This window comes from Anser anser, assembly GCF_964211835.1.
Source record: "Anser anser genome assembly, chromosome: 2".
Taxonomy (NCBI): Eukaryota; Metazoa; Chordata; class Aves; order Anseriformes; family Anatidae; genus Anser; species Anser anser.
In genome coordinates this window covers 146,507,416-146,526,635 of record NC_139721.1, presented here as the reverse complement: position 1 = coordinate 146,526,635, position 19,220 = coordinate 146,507,416, and the positions used below count along the sequence as shown (strand labels likewise).

The 19,220-nt window shown below is 41.6% G+C and overlaps 1 protein-coding gene across 1 annotated transcript; it reads right to left on the bottom strand.

Annotated features, from left to right (window-relative positions):
- Positions 1-2,604: 2,604 nt before the first annotated feature.
- MTPAP (mitochondrial poly(A) polymerase) lies at positions 2,605-18,472 on the bottom strand. Its single transcript, XM_083824614.1, has 9 exons — positions 18,326-18,472; positions 16,516-16,688; positions 15,729-15,962; positions 15,187-15,411; positions 9,800-10,011; positions 7,602-7,828; positions 6,301-6,393; positions 6,132-6,205; positions 2,605-4,890 (listed from the first exon to the last, which is right to left on the bottom strand). The coding sequence occupies exons 1-9, from the start codon at positions 18,426-18,428 to the stop codon at positions 4,555-4,557; spliced, it is 1,677 nt and encodes a 558-aa protein (XP_083680740.1). The 5' UTR covers positions 18,429-18,472; the 3' UTR covers positions 2,605-4,554.
- Between the last annotated feature and the right edge of the window lie 748 nt (positions 18,473-19,220).

Below are 19,220 nucleotides of genomic sequence, written 5' to 3'. Positions count from 1 at the left end.
TCAAATGTCTAGGAAAAAAAAAATCCCTAGCAATAAGTGTGACCTTGAAGTTAATGTCCCAAAGAGCATTTTCTCAGGGCAAGGAACTTTTGAACATTTCCAGTTTCCCTACCCAGTTCAGAGTCAGGGAACATGAGACTGCACTGAGAAGTACTCCCAGCGAGGGGAGGGGGCAGGGGGTTAAAAATGTGTTTAATTTACTGATGTTCCTTACATATGTCCTCCAACTGCACTGCCTGACAACGCAGCGTATCAGCACCAAGCCTGAGAAGCTCAGAGTCACGGCCTCGCTCTCACCGAGACAGTGTTTACATCTCCCCAGACCACGGGAGCAAGCTCTCCAGTACAGACTGCCTCCATCCTCCTCTCTTGACAAATACCCAATCCTTCTTTCTACCGACAGAACCACCCTGATCGTCTCTAACCATCTTCAGCGTGACAAGGCTGCTGCCCCCAGGAAATCCGAATCACATCTCCTCTCGGTTTGCTAAATACACCCCCTCAAACCTCAGTTCCCTTCCCCGCCTGGTTCTCCTCCCACAGGTGGCTGTGCTGTCCTGCGGCTCTTCCTCCAGCACGCGTTGTGGCTGGGAGAAGCTGACCGGCTGCTCTCCACCCCCACGAGGCAGCTTCCTCTACGAAAGCTGCCAGCAGGGCTGACTTACTCTGCCAACAACTGCTCCTCAACTCCTCCGAGCGTGGGTTTCACTCAGCAGCTGGCACCCGGAGCTTGCAGATACCTGGAACGATCACCTGTGCGTTTTCCTTGCTGCTGCAGTGCTTTGACTTCTGTCTTCTCTTTTCAGAACTTGGCCCGCGGCCACAACAGTTGTTCAGAGCTATTCCCAAAAGGGACAGACAGTCTAAACAGAAACGTGATGCTGAAAGGCTCTGTGTGTATACCAACCACGTCCTGCCCGGCCTTTTAAGGAACACCAAGCAGCCTGAACGCCTGTGCACATTCACAAATGAAGCGTTTTGACCAAAGTCATGTTTCAGAGCGGCTCAACTGTATAAGCAAATTGCAAAGTTTATTGGTATTTGGGTACAAGCATCCTGTGTCTGGGTGTTAGAATTCTTAAAGTCTTTCTTAGCTACATTAGAACGAAGCCTCCCAGCCCTTTCACCAGCCTCGTTGCCCTCCTGTGGATGCCTTGCAGCACCTTAACATCCTTTTTATATTGTGGAGCCCTGAACTGCACACAATATTCAAGGCGAGGCCGTGCCAGCATTAAATATAGCAGGAAAAACACCTCTTTTGGCAGGAGGCTGTCTTTACTGCACCCCGAAATGCTGCTTGCCAACTTGGCTGCCAGGGCACGCTGCTGCCAACCAGCACCCCTGGTCCCCTCCTGCTGGGCTGCTCCCAGCCACTCATCTCCCGCTGTGTACCTGCATCCAGCATTGCTCCGTCCCAGGTGCAGAACTTGGCGTTCTCCGTTGTTGAACTTCACACCATTGCTGACTGCCCGATGCTCCGACGGATCCAGGTCCCTCTGCAAGGCCTCTCACCCCTCCCGGGAGGCAACAGCACCTCCCAGTTCAGTATCAACAGCAAACTTGCTAGGGATGCATTTTCTAATCCCACATCCTGATCACTGATAAAAGCGAACAGAACCGGTCCTAGAACTGAGCCCTGGGGAACGCTGCTAGGGACTGGCCAGCGGCCTGATGCAGCCCCGCTCACTGCAACCCTTTGAGCTCTCCCCTTGAGCCCGTTCATCACCCAGCGAAGTGTGAAGCTGGTTGCCTCACAGCTGGACAATTTGCCCAGGTTACTGTGAGGGACAGTACCAAAGGCCTTACTAAAATCTAGAAGGCATCCACAGCCGTCCCTTCATCCACCACGGGGGGGGGGGTGGGGGGTGTGACCATGGAAGGGGATCAAATTGCTAAGGCAGGAGGACTTTCCCCTGATGCTCCCATGTTGACTATGCCTGATCATAGCTTTGTTCTTCAAATGCCTTTCAACATCCCCCCAGGAAATCTTCTTAACTCTTCCAGGGACTGAGATTAGACTAACAGCTCCACAGTTCCCTGGCTCTTCTCAGATGTTCTTCTCTTGGCTGCCTTTCAGCCAGCAGGGACTTCCCAGACTCACACCACCTTTGGTAAATATTGGATGTTATAGGTGGATCCCTCAACAAACTCCTTCAGTTCTCTGGGGTGAATCCCATCAGGCCCTCTGGACTGTGAACACTGAGCTGATACAACTGTTCCCTCACAGTTTTGGTGACCACAGATAGAAAATCATTGCTCCCCCCAGCTCAGGAGACCAGCAACCCAAGATTTATCATTAATATTAAACATCGAGACAAAAATGCATTACATGCCTCCACCTTTTCCTCATTCCGAGTTGAGGATTTCTCCTAGTTGCCTATGGAGTAACTCATCTCTGCTACCATCCTGGGCAGGTGATCAATAGAAGACACCCACGACAACATCTGCTTTGCTTTTCTTTCCCTTAATCCTCACCCAGAGGCTCTCCAGCACATCATCCCTATGCGGAGATCCCTGTGGTACCCATTTTGTTTGGCTGGAAAAAAGGAAACTTGCAAGTACTCAAGTACCACCCTGATCTTCAACAGCTTCAAAGTCTACGGCTCGGGAAACAGGAGAAAATTTATTTAGGTTCTCTAAAGATCAAGGTAGCAATGGACTGCTTACCACGCCAGTGCCAAGCTTGATATCAAAAGGTTTTGTTAGCACCAATAACAAGTTACAACAAACTTCATTCCAGCCTCTGAGAAGTTCACACAGTAGCACCAGGGATTTAAGTAGAAAGCTAAGTTTGAACTCCAATGCCCAAAGCAGTTAATACGAGAATTAATTCCTGTGACTAAGATAAAAACTGTTAAAATCATTTGATAAAATGTTTATGAACATGAAATGGACAGGTATGAATATTATTTTAAAGTCCAAATGAATTAACATCACATTGATCTGTAAAAGGGTGTTCGTGCCATTCCACGTCTAATTGATTAGGTTGCTAACTGCTGAACAGTGCTTCTCCCTGCCCAGTGGTATTTTACAAATACTTCATAATTACATGTTACTGCCCAAATTATTTCCGATAAACATACCTCTGGGAAAAGAGAGCACACTCTTTAACTGCTAATACCAACATACCAGTTCAGACTACACCAACAGAAAGTCCACACAAAATCATATACCGCTAGTGAATTAAAGAATCTAAATATACTGATGTTTATGAGTACTGTTTCTTGTTCAATATTGCATCTGTATGACAATATCTGAGTTACAGTAATCTCTTGCACAGAATTTCTTTAAAGAGTTCTTTTTAAAGTTCTGTTTTAACAAACAGCAGTCTGTAAGTTGTCCTCATCATGCCTGCCATTTAGTTTTAATGGATGAGTGGCTCTCAAACTGGACAGGTAGAATACTCCCAAATCTACCTGGAAAAAATCTGACATTTGACTGCTCTCTCTCCATTTCTCTTTCTGTCTTCCTTCCTTCCAGCCCTCTCCATCTTCCTCCAAAAACACTCTTTTATGGTGAAAGCATGGAGAACTCAATGCTTTCTTTAAGCCACCAATAAACATTTCTCACTGGTTTAGCTGATCTGGAAGAGGTACAGTCAGTACTCTCCTGAATATATGAAAAATAAGGCAAGACTGGGGACGGCACTCAAACCTGTTACGTGATTCCCCGTGGACCTCTGTAAAGAGCAGAGAGATACAGAGATCATGAGAGGAAGGCTTTGGTGTTGCCTAGTAGGCAACAACTTTGAGGGGAGTGATTAGGCAAGAAAAGCTCCTACTGGAACCTGAAATACAGGCTTAAAGTGAAGCTGAAGGCAAAACGAGAAACATGAGCACGTACGAGCGAGACCCAGCCCTATGGGTACAAATAATATAGGAGAGTGGATTGAAGAAGTTTGAGAACAGGTGGTAAACACAAGAGCAAACCCACATTTCCAACACAAAGCAGGTGTGCTATTTTTGGAGAGCAATCCAGTATGAAGCTGCAAACCCTACTACCTAATTCCATTCTCTTTATTTTTGTCCAGGCACTACCTACATGAATTGAAAACAATTACAAAAATAGATACACGCACTTTGGTTTTACTGGCTTCCAGAATGTGGTTGCAGTGGAAGCGATGGTTCTAATATTTGTCTTCTTTTAACATGTGGTTTCACTGGAAGGTGGTTGCTTCTTGAGCTTTTCCTTAACGCATCATTTGTATGCTAACCACAAGAATTCCCAAGGGCTTTTTCCCATGCTGCTCTTGTCAGTCCTTTTTTTTTTTTCCTTTTTTAAAGAGTGCCCAACTGAAGGATATTTCCAAAATATATCTGTAAAATTTGCATTTTAATGTTCTTCATTCATAAAACAGATGGAAGAGTGAAGAGTAAGGAGGAGACAATGTACAGAAGGAAAGCAGACCTGTACAAAGAACCATCACAATGAAAACCAGAGGTTACCTGACTCTCCATTTCACCATAATAGAAATATTAAAAGTAATGTTCTTCAGACAGTATCACATTCAATTCCTAAAACAGAATAGCAACTACCTTGGTTTTGTGCCGAAAGTCACTTTCCCACTGCTTTTTGTAGGTTGCTTGCATTACTTAACTTTAAGGAGTCTAAAAGGCTTCTGATTGTTTCACTTCCCAATCCCTTTGTCCTTCTCATCTTGTTTGGATTACTTTTTCCAAATGGTGTTAGTAGGGCTGCCAGTCCCCAGGGCTCTTTATTGATCATTCGCTGAGTTCTATCTTCCTTCTGTAAAATCCAGGCACTTTCTCGGGCCATAGCTACAAATTTCTCCAGCTGTGGCTGATTAACATTCTTGCTGATATTAAGGTCTTGTTCAAAGGGATTCCAGATATAAAGAGGAGACGATTCAGGTTTATTTACTTCCTTTCCCTGCAAATAGTGTAAAGGGAAAAAAAAAACAAACACAAAGTTGCACATACGCATTATATGCTGAGCTAGTAACAAATCACTGGAGTTATCACATCAGCGTTAAGAGAATTCTGACCTAGTAGAGAACTTTTTGGGAAAAAAAAAGTCATTATTAATCAAGTTAATTTTCCTGTCAATCTAACTGTATGACTCTATTCTCTAAATCCTCTTAGTGGTTGTTTTCCTTGCCACATTGAGATTAGACTTCCTTCAAGGCAAAGAATGTACGACAACAACTTACCCTGCCTTTTTGGCCACCCTCCTGTTTGCTTTTCCACAAACCTCAAACCTCACTCACTGCAATCTGCTCCTATCTCCATTTGTGTACGGGCAGCAGGAGTGTGTCATATTAACGTGCACAGCCCAGTCTGATAAGCTACTCCAAGCACTTACTCTGTTCAAACCATTCCCCTCACGGTGCTCACTAAGAGCTAGTATAACAAAGCAAGACCGCTGCCTTGGCTGAACTTCCCCCCCAGTTCAGTTTGTTTTTTAAGTACAGAGCTATTTGGGTCACGGTCCACTTTTGTGCACTCAAATAGTACAATACAAGTTGTTGACAACTACATAGTTTGCTACTGAAATGCACTTCCCATCACAGTGCTCATCAGTGCTCCTCAGCTAACTTGCTCTGCATTACAGAACCTCTGCAAGCTCTAGTAGGAACCTACCAGATAATGCTTGTCCAGGAAGAGCCCACATACTGACACACACCCTTGGCCCCAGGGCCAGGACTAGTTAAACAGAAAAACATCAGCAGCACAGACATTTCCCCTCTCCAGGTCAGGCTGTGGCATGTGGAGGCTTTTGCTCATCTCTTAAGCCTTAATGGCAAACAAAATTTACCCAGCTTAATTAATTAGTTTCTAGGATCAGCCTGTACTGGCAAAAGACCTTTCATGCCAGAAACCGGTAGTGCCCAAGTAGGAAATGGAACACAAACAAGGGTGTCTGCACAGCAGCACTGCTCCGAAACCCCTCATCCTCCTAGCAGTCCACCAAAAACAGGTGCTAGTTAAGGTACTTACATATATACACGTCTGTTACGCTTCCATACACACACACACACACACACCAGCAAATAACATGACTGATATATAAAAACCAAAGTGATAGTGCAGCCCTCTTGGCGAGCACAGAACGATCACGTTATCTGTCACAGAAATTCAATCAATAACGATAAGAGACTAAAATTCACTTACCCGTCGAAGATTTAAGGAATTCTTTCTGAAGTCAAAGTTTCCAAAATATTCGAAGAAGTCACAGAGCAGCTCATCTAAGGGAAAGAAAACCAAGAGCCAACAGTAACATCAAGGAATAATTCATCTTCTACACACTCAGAAAAAGGGAAGTTAATGAAGATTTACCTACCAAGTGTTTCTGTATTTTTTGTAGGGTTGATCTTGCTTAAATCACTAACAAATGAGCAATCATTTCCTCCAATTATATGCTTGTCTTTTTCATCTGAAACAAAGATCGCAAGCATGTTTTGAAGTGATAAACAATAAAGTGCCACTGTATGTAATCAAATTCAAATAGGAGACATGACTGAATTCAATGAATGCTATTACATTAAGCACAGCAAATGAGAAGTTCACAAGCGAATTTTAACCATTTAAGTTGAATCTTAACCCTAAAGATGGAAAAGAAAAAAATGTTTTGACAAGCAAAGCAAAATGAGCATGAGTAGATGACATATTTTCAAGAGCATCCAGGAATAAGGTATGTGATGACTTTCTATCTCCAAAGTTATTTTAAGAAACAAACCTGGTATTTCTGCATACAGAGCTTTATAATACACAAAACAGCACAAATTTCTGAGGTTAATAGCTATACAAGGGCATCAATAATCACACTCAAAATGTCCACACTTCTTTTTCTGTAAAGCTATTGAAATTTCTACAGAATATTCCTAAGACATGTTTCATTCCGCATATAAAAATTTCTGATTTATTTTGAGAACTTGTCTGTAACTGCTGATGGAAACATTTAACCTGATTTTAAAACATCGGAACAGACCTTTTTCTATACTCAAAGCTTCCAAGGAAGCATGTCAACAAGCAGAAGAAATAAGTGAGGAATCAAGAATTTGGGATGTCATTCTCCAAGCTTTCATTCAATTTACTGAAGATAACACATCCTGAAAGCTACGTATGAAACATCCAGAACACCTTGTTTGCTATGATATAAAAATTATTTGCAGTTGCTCTGAACAGTCTCAAGGATATTACAAATTGTGAGAAAAAAATAATATAGATACATCTGGTGTCCATAAAACAACAGACATCACATCAATCTGCGCAAAATCCTTAAAAACTGCAGAGACATGAGATCCTACAAGTCTGTAGTGGAACAAAATAAACAACAAACAGGCAGCGTGGGAGCACTGAGTAAATAAATCACTTCTAGTTGTCTGAGGCATAGAACAAGCCTAACCCCTGTAAGTAGAATTTAGCATTGCACTAGAAATGCAAAACTGAATCTATTTTAAGATGCATTCTTTTCACAAAAAATGCAAGTGAAACTTTTGTGTTCCTTCAAACTTAAGACATAGACAACATACAGTGGTATTTGAGAGCATACAGAAACGTCGTGGGTTTATTCATAGCTTTACAGAAGTTAAAATAAATGTGAAAGTCACTTCAACCTCTTTGATAAACAGCTATCCTTACCTGCCAGTTCTTTAAGTTGGTCTAGTGTTGGAATGATAGGTGGCGATCTCTTTTGCAGAAAAAACATGACCATCATGGTTAGAGAGAAGTTTGTAATCCAGGTACCAGGAACACTGTTGGTAAGTCCATGAACGCGGGCCCAACATCGCAAACTGAACACCAGGGCTCTTACACGGGAATCAAGATTGCCATAGATATACAGGAGTTCTGAACTTTTGATAGCAATACTGAAAAGAAAAGGTACGAGAGGTAAATAATAAGAGAATGGGAAGTACCAGCTGCAGTGCTGGCTGCTCTGCCCTAGGTTATCAATTATAAGGGAAGATGGTATCTATTAAACAACAACAATCAAACAAAACAACAATAAAAACCCCTTTTATCCATTAAAAAATAGAAAAGAATGTCTGAAATTGTCCAGGATTAAATATCTGATAGCTTTCTATAGTAAGAATGGTGCAGTTAAGGGTAAATAGTAATATTGCATTTGTGCTGTTTCCTGTTTCCTTGTTCCACGTCATAATGAAGAAGAAAAGAAAATCCAAAAACACCCATCACATTCTTGGAGTTAAACTATGCAGAATCAATGCAAAAAACATACACAGAATTTAGCCACAATTGCCTTTGGAGTGTTTTAGATAATATGTCTATTTTACTACATTATATACAATCTAGAACTTCTTTTACAATTTTATTCTAAGGACCTATCCTAATTTTCGGATGACTAACATTTGAAGCTTTATGTCCTTAGGTTTTTGACAGCGCAAAACGAACTTATAAATTTTAAACCATAAAGTGTTGAAGACATTATTAACGTGATCAGAATGAATTTGAAGTTGTTCTTCAGCAAATTCTTTAAACAAACACAAGCAGTAACTGCAGCTGAAAGCAGCAGCTTTGCTCCCAGGTGCTTGCTCTCATTCCCACACTGCCACATCCACTCTGTTGATAGTTGTTCGTAATATCCAAATCCAGGTCCTGCTGCAAAACAACTTATCTGGAAGGATAAAGGCTTTCAGATGGATCAGCTTTTATCCGTTTCATCACATGGTTGTACAAACATTCTTGCAGTCTATGAATGGGAAGGCAATGAAAAGCAGGGAAAAAAAAATGGAAGCAGGATGTAAGAGCAAGGCTTAATTTGGGGGCAATTTTAGTTTAAATTGTTTGTTGAACAGGAATTTTTACTCCCAATCTTACACTGAATTCCTCTAAAAATTCACCAAAGCATTTTGGGGAAGTTTGCCATATCAAAGTTTTGTAATACCTGGACTTGTAAGATTTCAGCTGTGAAGTGCTTCCCCCCTGTGTCCGTAAGATTTTGTTATTTCTCCAAAATAACAAGACAACACTAGTAATACTAGTATTGTATCTGTAAGTCATATCGAAACTATTTTGAAAGATGATCACTCATATTTTACCATTCCCTAACACTAACAAAAAGGGTTACATACTTTTTTTTCCAATTACGTACCTTACGTCAGTGCTACACGTGAACACTGGTTTAAGGTATGTATTTCAAAATAAGCGACAGCAAAACAAACTATATGCTTGACTATCACCCACTGGTCAACCACAAACTAAAAAAGTGAAAGAAGCTGGAAGAGGAGAAACAGATGCAAAGAGAAGTATTTCTAAGAAGCCTGCTCCCTCTATTGGGCACTACCGTGAAAGGCCCTAATGACAGTAACATTTCAGGCTGTTTTCTCATGTGGTGGGCTGATTTATCATTCCAGATACTTTGCCAGCAAACAGGCAGACACAGGCCCTTAAGAAATAAAAAAAATGGACCCCGAAATAACTAGAAGTCTAATGACCGCAAAGCAGCTGAAAGGCGATAATGAAAATTAGCATGATGCTTAACCTGAAGCAATCAAAACAAGGCTGTGCGTATACCCACATACATGAAGGGAAGTATGACTGAAGAACCACGTCTGCTTTCAATTCCCTACACGCCAAACTTACCATATAGAGTATTTTTCAGGCCTTCAGCTTCAGCTAGCAATTGTTTACTATACTGCAGAAAGAGATCTTAAGCACATTGGAAAACTGAGATCTGGAAGTCAAAAATATCCTTTTCAGACCCAACACTCACATTTAACAACAACACAGAACTGAGTAGACTAAATATTTTTCACGACAAGTTTCCAGAACATCAGTGCATTAGCATTCTGTCTAAAATTTTTAAAACCAGGTCTTACCTGTTGCTCACGGACAGATCACACTGGAATCCTGTCGGTTGATGGGCAAATTTCACCAGGGGGCAGCGAGCATTGAGTATCTTCTGTATGCTCATACATCCAGGACCAAAATTATCAAGGCAATCACCGATCACAGAAAGAATTTTCTGAGTTGCTAATCTTTCTGATGGTAATCTTTTCATCTGATACTCCATTTCAAAGGGACCTTTTTTCTAACACAAGATTTTTTTAAAGTAAGTTATTAGTTCTGGAAGTAAAGAGACATTTAAGAATAGTTCTGAAAGACAACAATTTGCAAAGGAATCTGCGCAATTACGGGCTAAAATAGAAATAAATTATTCAAAACAGCCTGCATAGCTTTAAAAAAGGTAGAAAATAAAAGAGAAAGTAATGTTTTTTCTCAGTGATTCATTTTTTCCAGGTTAATAGTGAGTAACTTACTGTAAAGTTACTTGTTTGGATGAGAGTATAATGCTACTACACCACTGTCTACAACAAGTCATTCTGGAATTCCCAAGACAGCAGACAGACTGACTGAAAAGAGCAGCACACAATTAAGTTAAAAAGTAAGAGGGACAAAACACAACCAAACCACTATTAATTTCTAACCACCAGTAATTCCATTTCATATCCTCAAAGTAGCAGTGTAAAGGAAAATCACTTTTTAATTTAAAAACTTAAAAAAAAAAAAAAAAGGCAGGCAGATTGCTTACTGCTTCAAAATGAAGGTAAGTTTCCTTAAAACTTAAAATAATCACTTCGCACCTGATGCAGTTTTCCCAACAAATAACAAAATTGTGGAGCTGCACTCTGAGCTCAGACATGAATTTTCCTATAGATCCTTGTATTTTGAATTGTCATATTTGCAGTTAACACCCAATAAAATAACTCCATACTGATGAAATCTCTGTTCTCTTTATACTCTGCCTCTGTTTTTAAGCCCCAACTAATTTTGCTTGCTGATCCTACACCTGACAGTGACTTATCCTCCCCTGTGAAACATGTAATGAATGTAGCGTGAATGGAGATGACACAAAGACCATTATGCAGCGACCTAATTAGTCTTCTAAGACATAAATAGAGGAGGTTACTCCTGTGTCACTGTGTTGGTGCACAGAAAACAGGCACTCAAACATAGGTGAAACAATTTGGGATCACGGACCTTGCAAATCGTCCCATAAACTTACTTCAGAAGCTGAATTTGTGTTGCTCTGATAACTAAGGTGACTCTTCCTGCTCTCCTCTTGCCCACAGTTCTCCCGCCAGCCCATGTGTTTGAACATAGCAGGAGAGTGGTCCCTAATCCCACTTGGCTACGTGACTGCATGCTACAGCAGGACCAGCTCTAAGTGAAAGAAGCCTACGGCTACAAACATTAGGGAAGATAACAGGAAAGGAAAAGATGGAGACTTGGCTGACACGTAGGTGTGCTGGTGCTCGTAGTTGTGTGACAAAAATAAAATCACAATGTGCCTTCCCAGGCAGCAGGTCAGTATCTCTAAGAACCTGGATGAAGACTTTTTTGTAATAATGAAAGAGATGCTCTTAATTGGTTGGACTTTCACATGGAGCTTTGGTTCCTCTTGTGCGAGAATGAAACACTGATACCACTTATTCACGCCCTGTGGAATGTTGCTCAAAACAACATATACGGACAAAGTAACTACTACCTTGGGGTAGACTGATATACACCCTCAAGCAAGAAGTGCAACTTTTAATACAATAACTGTTACTCTAAAACTATCACAAAGCTCTGTTTTAAGGCATTCCCTAATCTCCCTAACTGCTTGCAAGTCGAACACAGCACATCTGTGTTAAACACTGCATTGATCATCTGCTCTTGGTAAAGAACGCTCTGACTTTTACTGCCATCTAAGTCACAGTCGCTGACCTTTTTTTGCCACAAGATGTGGTAAAGAAATGTGATTTTAATGTAAATAGATGCTGAAATGCCTGGTCCTCTGTCACTGCTGGTATTTCCTGAAAGGCTGCAGCAATTCAGTAGTTCAGAAGATAACCTTCCCACTGCTGCTGCACCATCTTGTAACTAACGCTACCTTCCTCTGCCTCCGCTTGTCCTAGGAAAGACAATCAACTTACGGTTATTAGGAACACAGTTTGCCAGGGAAAGTATCATATCATCGTCCCCATAAATCACACTGCCACCTATATGAGATTTTTGCCTTCCTCTGAAGTATTAAGTTGTTGCCTATTGTGGGAGATACACCCACATCTTGTTTCCCTACGGAGTATAAAGCTCTCTAGGTGCTGGCACCTTCTTCTCCTGTACTCTCTGGCTGTGCTTGAATCAAGACAGGAGTTGCACTAACGATTTGCACGGTCCTTTGCAAGACAATGCTTTAAGAAACCTTACTTTTGTGCATACTTTCACTGTGATGGAGCAGATCTGCCCGCATTTTAACACTCGGAAGTTTCAACACCACCAGCAAGATCTTCATCTTCAGCGCATAAAGATGACATCTGCATACGGGACAAAAGCCTCGCTGCACCACAGAGCCTAAGTACGCCACGCAGCCCCCTGACCCGTCCCATAATTGGGAGACAGCAGTGCAAATAGCATCCCTGCTGGCCTTTGCTGCTGCAGCCCCACAGCACTAAGTCTGTCAACTGTCCACAAGTCCTCACAACTTCTAGTAACCCAGCCTGTTCTCACACCTCTCCGACGTTTACAACAGAGGTTTTGAGTAGCGCGGTTCATTTAGGGAATGGTGACAGGCAAATACGTTTGGACACACACTGCTAGCTTGTTAGTTTTTTGTTTGCTTGTTTTTATTTTTCTTGCAGCAATTTCTGCAAATGGATGACAAGACAACACAAGAACACGCATACAACTATCTGTCCTCACACCGAGGGAGAATACTCCTTATCTTTGGTGCATCTCGTAACACTCACTAGACCATCTTGATTACCACTGCAGAATTTTTCACGCCTAGACTTGCTGCCATTTCTATACACTCCTTACAGTCTTCCTGTCAACTACGTGAATCTGGTTCAGCTAAATTATGATTGAATAAAGCATGTTATATAGCCCAGTTCCAAAGAGCCTTCCGTAACTCACTGGCAAGAGTGAAGTATGGGGGAAGAAGTATTCTGAAATAAAAATTGGTGGTGGGAAACTATTTATCCAAGTAAGATGTGGGCTGAAATGTCTCTAGAGAGGCTAAATATTACGACAACTACAGTGGATTATTTCTCCTCCTCATCTTGCTGAGACTTTGCATCTTCTTACATGTAAAGAACATGTAAAGAAACACTAGTAAGAAAAACTTGAAGAATTTCTGTAGTTTTACTTTTTTTCTGTAGTTTTTTTCTTGAAGTTTTCTGTAGTTTTAATCTTTTATTAAAATGTCGTTGTTCGTTATGTCAATTAAAAAAGCTCCTTTACCTTCACCTCAATTTCAGAACTATTTTAGAAGCACAGTGAAGTTAAAGTGAGAATCTCTGTTCCCCTACTCATATAAAATAATCTGCAGTGACTGGAAGCATTCCATTAAAACTGAATTTATCAAGTATACTATAATACTCCATGATGTCTAGGCACGTTGCCGCTTCAAAATTCTACAAAAGGAGAAAAAAGTTATTAAAAATTTGGGCAACTGCAATTACGCTTGCCTCCCTGCTTGATTTGTAAAAGTTTTTCAAAAGGACAAATGAAAAGTTGACTATGCAGGAATAAAGGACATCAATGGTCAAATTTTGTTCTTTTTCTAAAATTACTGTACTACATGTTTCCTAGCATTGATACGGGACTGCTACAGAAGGATGATTGATTTGACATCTTTTCCAGCTCTCAAACATTAAGCAATTCATTTTAGGTATAGTCATTTTTTCAAGAAGTTGTATTAACATTCTACTGAAGTCCGAGTGCTCATGCTGATCACACACCTACCAATCCAAGTCCATTGTTAATACCAGTGTGACTGAAAAGATGATACATACATACAAAAAAAGGATCAAACCAAATATCAAAATGTGCGTAAGATGATTTTAAAAACTAAGATTTACAGTGACCCACTGCCTTTTATCCTAAGGTCTGGTTTATGATTCTGATTTCATCTTCTATTACAAGATTGCCTTCAAACAGAGTGTGCATTTTCCTTAGAAGGCACGACATGAAAGAAAGATTTTATCTCTGCAGAGCATCAATACCAAAAGAAAACTGCTACTGACAAAGCATGCTTTGAAAACAGACATTTTATACTTGAATTTTCCTCAAAACTCAAGAGGCTACTGAAGTAAAGGGTTCCTAGATTTTAACCTTTTCTACAAAGGCACAGTGATCCTATCCTTCAGCTGACATATCTGCTTTCATTGTGTTTGATCACTGCAGTAATACTGAAAACTGGGAATGTCTGAAGGCATATTTTAAAGAAAAATATGATACATGATAATATGTAAATAGCACAGAAAAGCTAAGCAAATTTTCAATCTCCAAAAGCTTAAGGCCATCGTCTTTTTTTTTTAAGGAAAACAAAGCCAGTTTTCCCCAAACTATTATCACATACATAAAAAAGCAGCTTTGGTAATTAAGTGATTCTGGCATTTTCAGAATCTATGAAGAACTCCAGCTTCTCCACAGGACACTTCTAATCCAAATCTCCCTTCTTCTCATCCTGATTTTCACCCCTTTCTTTCATATTACCTTCTCCGATTCAACAGGACATTTACACTATCCACAGTCAAAAACCAATAGCAAGAGACACACCTTCCAAAAAAACCTTCTCTAGCCCTTTCCCATTCGTTATGCTTTCACAAACCTGGACCATGACACAACCTACTCTAAGCTTTACAATTGGAAGCTGCCCCAGTCCGAACCCTGAGCACGTGACACTTGGCTATTGCATAGTACAGACTTCTGTATCCTGGTACCAGTGAAGACATGGGTTAGGAAGAAATTTAATTGTTGGTGGAAGACACCACAAACACGAGTGGTGCTACCTGCAACTATTCACCAATATTACTCCAGAAGGTCTTAACACCTCCATGCACTTTTACGTGCAGGCGTATGTACTCTAGTACATAATAATGTTTCTGTAGCAAGTCAACTCTTTAAACTGAGTAAAAGAATCTGACAACCCTCCCAAAATGCACATGTACAAAATTATTATGTACCAGGACATGGAGTACCTTAAAAATCACACCCAAGCTTTAAAATGGCATGGGTGAAGCCCAGCAGCTCCAGAGAAGAAAAAACAGTGGTAATAAGATAGGAAGGTCTGGTATTGCTCAATCAGCTTTGGAGGATGAGGGCTTTCTTCACAGTGAAGTCTGCCCTGGCAGTACAAACGAAGTCTGCAAAAACAGCAAATTATTTTCTTCCTATTACAAGGAGGAATGAGGACTGAAAACGCACAGCGTAACCTTACCATTTGTGTAGCATGCTCTTGTGTGTCATGGAAGTCCAGAAACATGTCCACATCGCATCCCAGTTTGCCAAAGGTGTTCACCGAAGAGCCAAATGGCTTTACTGTGCTGTCTGGAAAATATGCGCGTGCAAAATCCTGAACCAGGGAACAGGCCAGAAATCGGAGCTTGGTATTTTCTTCGGTAAGCTGATACTCATTCAGCAGAATGTACATTTGACTGCTTATCTATTAAAGAAAATAAATACTGTAAAAATACTATGACTATTTTCTATTAATATATATTTTCATCTACTTACTATCATTGCAATTAGAAGATCTTTATTAGTCTCAAACGTTTATGTCATATAGAAAAAAACGATTTTGACATTTAAAATAATTTTGTCTTTTTGTTTGCATGTATGAGAACCACTGACACAAAGTTCTAACAGAGATTTTTTTTTTAATAGAAATAAATCACTTTATATGCTTCACACGGCCACTTACAAATCTTAAGTGGACAGGGATCATTTTTGTTTGAGAAAACTCTAGAAATCTATACTTACACTGTCCGCACGATAAAGTTTTTGAATAAGCTCGTTCACTGGAATGTGAGATTGAGGGGAGAGATGAACCGGCGTTTCTTGAGCAGCTTTAGTCACTGGGTTTTTCAGTGTGAAGGTAAAAAGTCTAGATTTAAATGGGACAACATGATGCTCTGCAGCCTTCGGAATTCCAACAACATCCTGTAATGAGGCTACACTGCTCTTTTCAGAAAATTCTACTAAAGCATGGATTCCCTAAAAAATTAAGAATGGAAATAGACAGTGTTAGATAAACACATACAAGCCTTGAACTTGTTATACTGACATTACTCAGCCATTTGTGGTAGCACTGTGACATTTTAATGAGAGAGTCACAAAGCTGAATGCCAGCTTCTGTACCTCAGCACTTTTAAAATGTTTTTTTTTTTTTCACAAGAGGGCAAAAAGATTTAAGACATGCCATTCTTGGTGGTAAGCACTACATATTAGAGTTCTGAAATCTATTCACCTTCACAACTGTAATGTTCATAAAAAAAGTTCTATTTTAGGATAATTTACAGTGCTACATGAAAGTTTAAGATTTAATGTAAAACAGGTCACTAGAACCACTTACAACAGCTGTTGCTTAGCTAACTTACAAATAAAAATCTGTTGCTCAGCAACTTGTAAACATTAATAAAGACAAAACCTAGTTTAACATATTAATTGTCTATAATATGCTTGACCTACATGTATGAGGCCTTGACCAAATAAAAGCTTTTCTTTTTTGTCTGAGTCTAGATTTCAGTTTACATGGTTAATAACTCACCCGATTTTCAAAAAAGAAGTGACTGTTAATTTTTCCATGACTGGATAAATACTGCAGTAATTTTTTTTCATTAAGTCTTGATGGGCATTTAATTAAAACAGTTCGTTCCGCTTGCTCCAGTCGTTCTGTCTGAACCTCTGTGAATGTCTTCTTTCTGGTATTGACTTCAGTATCTGCAAGAAGAAATGAGCATCAAGTTTTTTTTTTCTCCATTAAGATTTAAAATTGATTTTCAGCTCCTCTTCAGCGATTGAACAACTAAAAGTTTTGCTTTGGCTCTCTGAGAGGATCACAGCAAAACAGCAAACAAGAAAGAATGAAACACATAAAGAAGTGCATTTCTCTCACAAACACGTATGTTCTCTTAGAACAAGGAATAGGAAATAGAGGATGAAAACAACACTGACTTTCCTTGATGCCACGGGAAGTTTGATGATACACAGAAACTTTGCTCCTCTCTGATTTGCTTCTCGCCATCAAACACTCAACACGTGAGTCTAGCAGCAAGGTACCCAGCAAGAGTATGAGGCAGAGCCAGACCTTTGGCAAGCCGCCCTAAAAAGACACTTTCTCTCTTCTACCATGAAAACAGAACTTTCACCTTGGGAACAGTTCAACACTTGCTTCTTTTTACAAGTCACCACCTTCTTTTACAGTAAACTCCTACACAAAATTTTCATTTGATACTATACTTCCATCAGCTCACATCAATTAAACCACAGATCAGTCATATCTCGCCATACTGCTGGCAAGGAATATTGCTGCTGACAGCCTACAGAGCCAACATGGAAACGAGACACGCTGGAACACGGAAAAACTCCGAAAGTTGTTGGTTTCTTTGACTGCAACCAGGCAAAGGGGCTACATCCCAAATGTGAAATCATAACCACATCCCTGCGTAACTCAAAATTAATCAGCTGACCACATCCCACTACCACAGGGTGGAAAGGTGCTCCCTGTTCATACGGCCATCCGTAACTCAGACTGGGAGGCAGGAGAGCATGCAGTTACCTCCCTGGGGCTACAGAGGGATTCAACAGAGAGCTCCTCGTACAATGCTTTTGAGGAACACGTAGGATTTTGTAGACTCAAGAGAATCTTACCTAATGAAGCTTGTTACTATTTATTCTAATTTAAAAGAAGTATTTTTACAATTTCTTTGTTTCTCATGCCAGCTCGCAAACAGAAACTACACAAAGCAGTTGTTTCAGCTGCTTAGTAGTACACAGCACTTTTCACCAGAAGAAACACAAGTCACAGCACATCAGCAATGGCTGGTCCTCACCGGTTCCTGCCTTGCACTAAGAACACGGCGACAATCAAACGTTTCAGCAGGATAACCGCTTTAATTTTTCTCTAGCCCATCTCCACGTGTAATATTATTTTTTTTTTTCTGGGAAAAACGAGGAAGTGTGAAGTGCCTGAGGCGCAGCAGTGACAGGTCCCAGGGACCGGTGCCACAACCAAGAGGTGAACACAGCTCTCCTCGCTCCCACAGCTCTCTGTATGCGGCTTGGCTGGCTAGGCACTTCTTCCCTGGTTTAATACCTGCATATTCTTAGCTACTACAGCAGAAGGTGTGCGCTGGTATCTCCTCCTGGTTCTAAGCCCTGCCCTTCCCTTCCCTTCCCCTCCTTTCCCTTCCCCTCCTTTCCCTTCCCTTCCCTTCCCTTCCCTTCCCTTCCCTTCCCTTCCCTTCCCTTCCCCTTCCCCTTCCCCTTCCCCTTCCCCTTCCCCTCCCTTCCCTTCCCCTTCCCCTTCCCTTCCTTCCCCTTCCCGTCCCCGTGAGGCACAGCCGCCCCCCCCATACCCTCCGCCGCCTCCGCGGTCCCCACGGAGCCGAGGCGCGCCCCGTGCGCCCTGAGGCGGCCCGGCAGCAGGCGCAGCGCCCGCCCTCCCGCTCGCAGCGCCATGGCCGGGCACGGCCGGGCACCGCCGGGCACCGCCGGCACCGCGCAGCTGCCGCCGGCCGCCTCCGACGGCAGCCGCCGAGGCTCAGCACTCCTCCGCCTCCCAGCGGCCGCGGCCCGGGCTGATAATGGGGCTGTGGGGGTTGGGGAGGGAAAAGGAGAAATAAAAAGAGTTTGGCTGGTCGGCCGTCGGGGCTGGGTGGCGTGTGTGAGATCGGGGGCGGTCGGTGGGTGGGTGTCCTCGGCCTGTGTCACGGTTCCCTGTACAGGGGGTGGAGGGGACGCGTTAGACGCAGCTGGCTTTGGTGTGTAAAGGCTGTCGCATATGTAAAAGTTGTGGGCACGTCTGTAGCGTAAATTAGGGCTTGTGTGAGTACCGTGGGGATTAGCAGGACTTCGCAGGTCAGCTACACTCTTATTTACCTCCTGTAGAGCCTGCAAGTAATTGCTGTAACTTTATTGTCTTGGTTGTATATCCCAGGATGTCCCAGAAGACAAGAGTAGATCGCTTTTAAAGTACTGCATTTTAATTAATATCCTATGTACCCATGCCACGGAGCAGAAATGTCGTTTTCCTCCATCCCTCCGTAGCACGTACATGAGTTTCCTCGGGAATCCTATGACGCATCTTTCCTAAATTCATTGATGTGGAAAGAAAGAAACTCCTCCTCTTTGCCCTTTGAAGCTGGACTAAAAAAGGAAAATGGTTTAATTAAAATTAATTTGGGGGTTAGGGAAACTAATAACCGAGGCATGTTCCTGAAAGAGGATACCCAAAGTACCCTAGCGTGTGAG

Excerpts from the sequence above, each read along its gene's own strand:
- MTPAP (XM_083824614.1), bottom strand. The coding sequence starts at position 18,428 with ATGGCGCTGCGAGCGGGAGGGCGGGCGCTGCGCCTGCTGCCGGGCCGC. Across the intron at positions 6,394-7,601 it reads CCAACTTAAAGAACTGGCAG|ATGAAAAAGACAAGCATATA; the intron begins GTAAGGATAGCT and ends TCTTTGTTTCAG. Across the intron at positions 4,891-6,131 it reads ATTCCTTAAATCTTCGACGG|GGAAAGGAAGTAAATAAACC; the intron begins GTAAGTGAATTT and ends CACTATTTGCAG.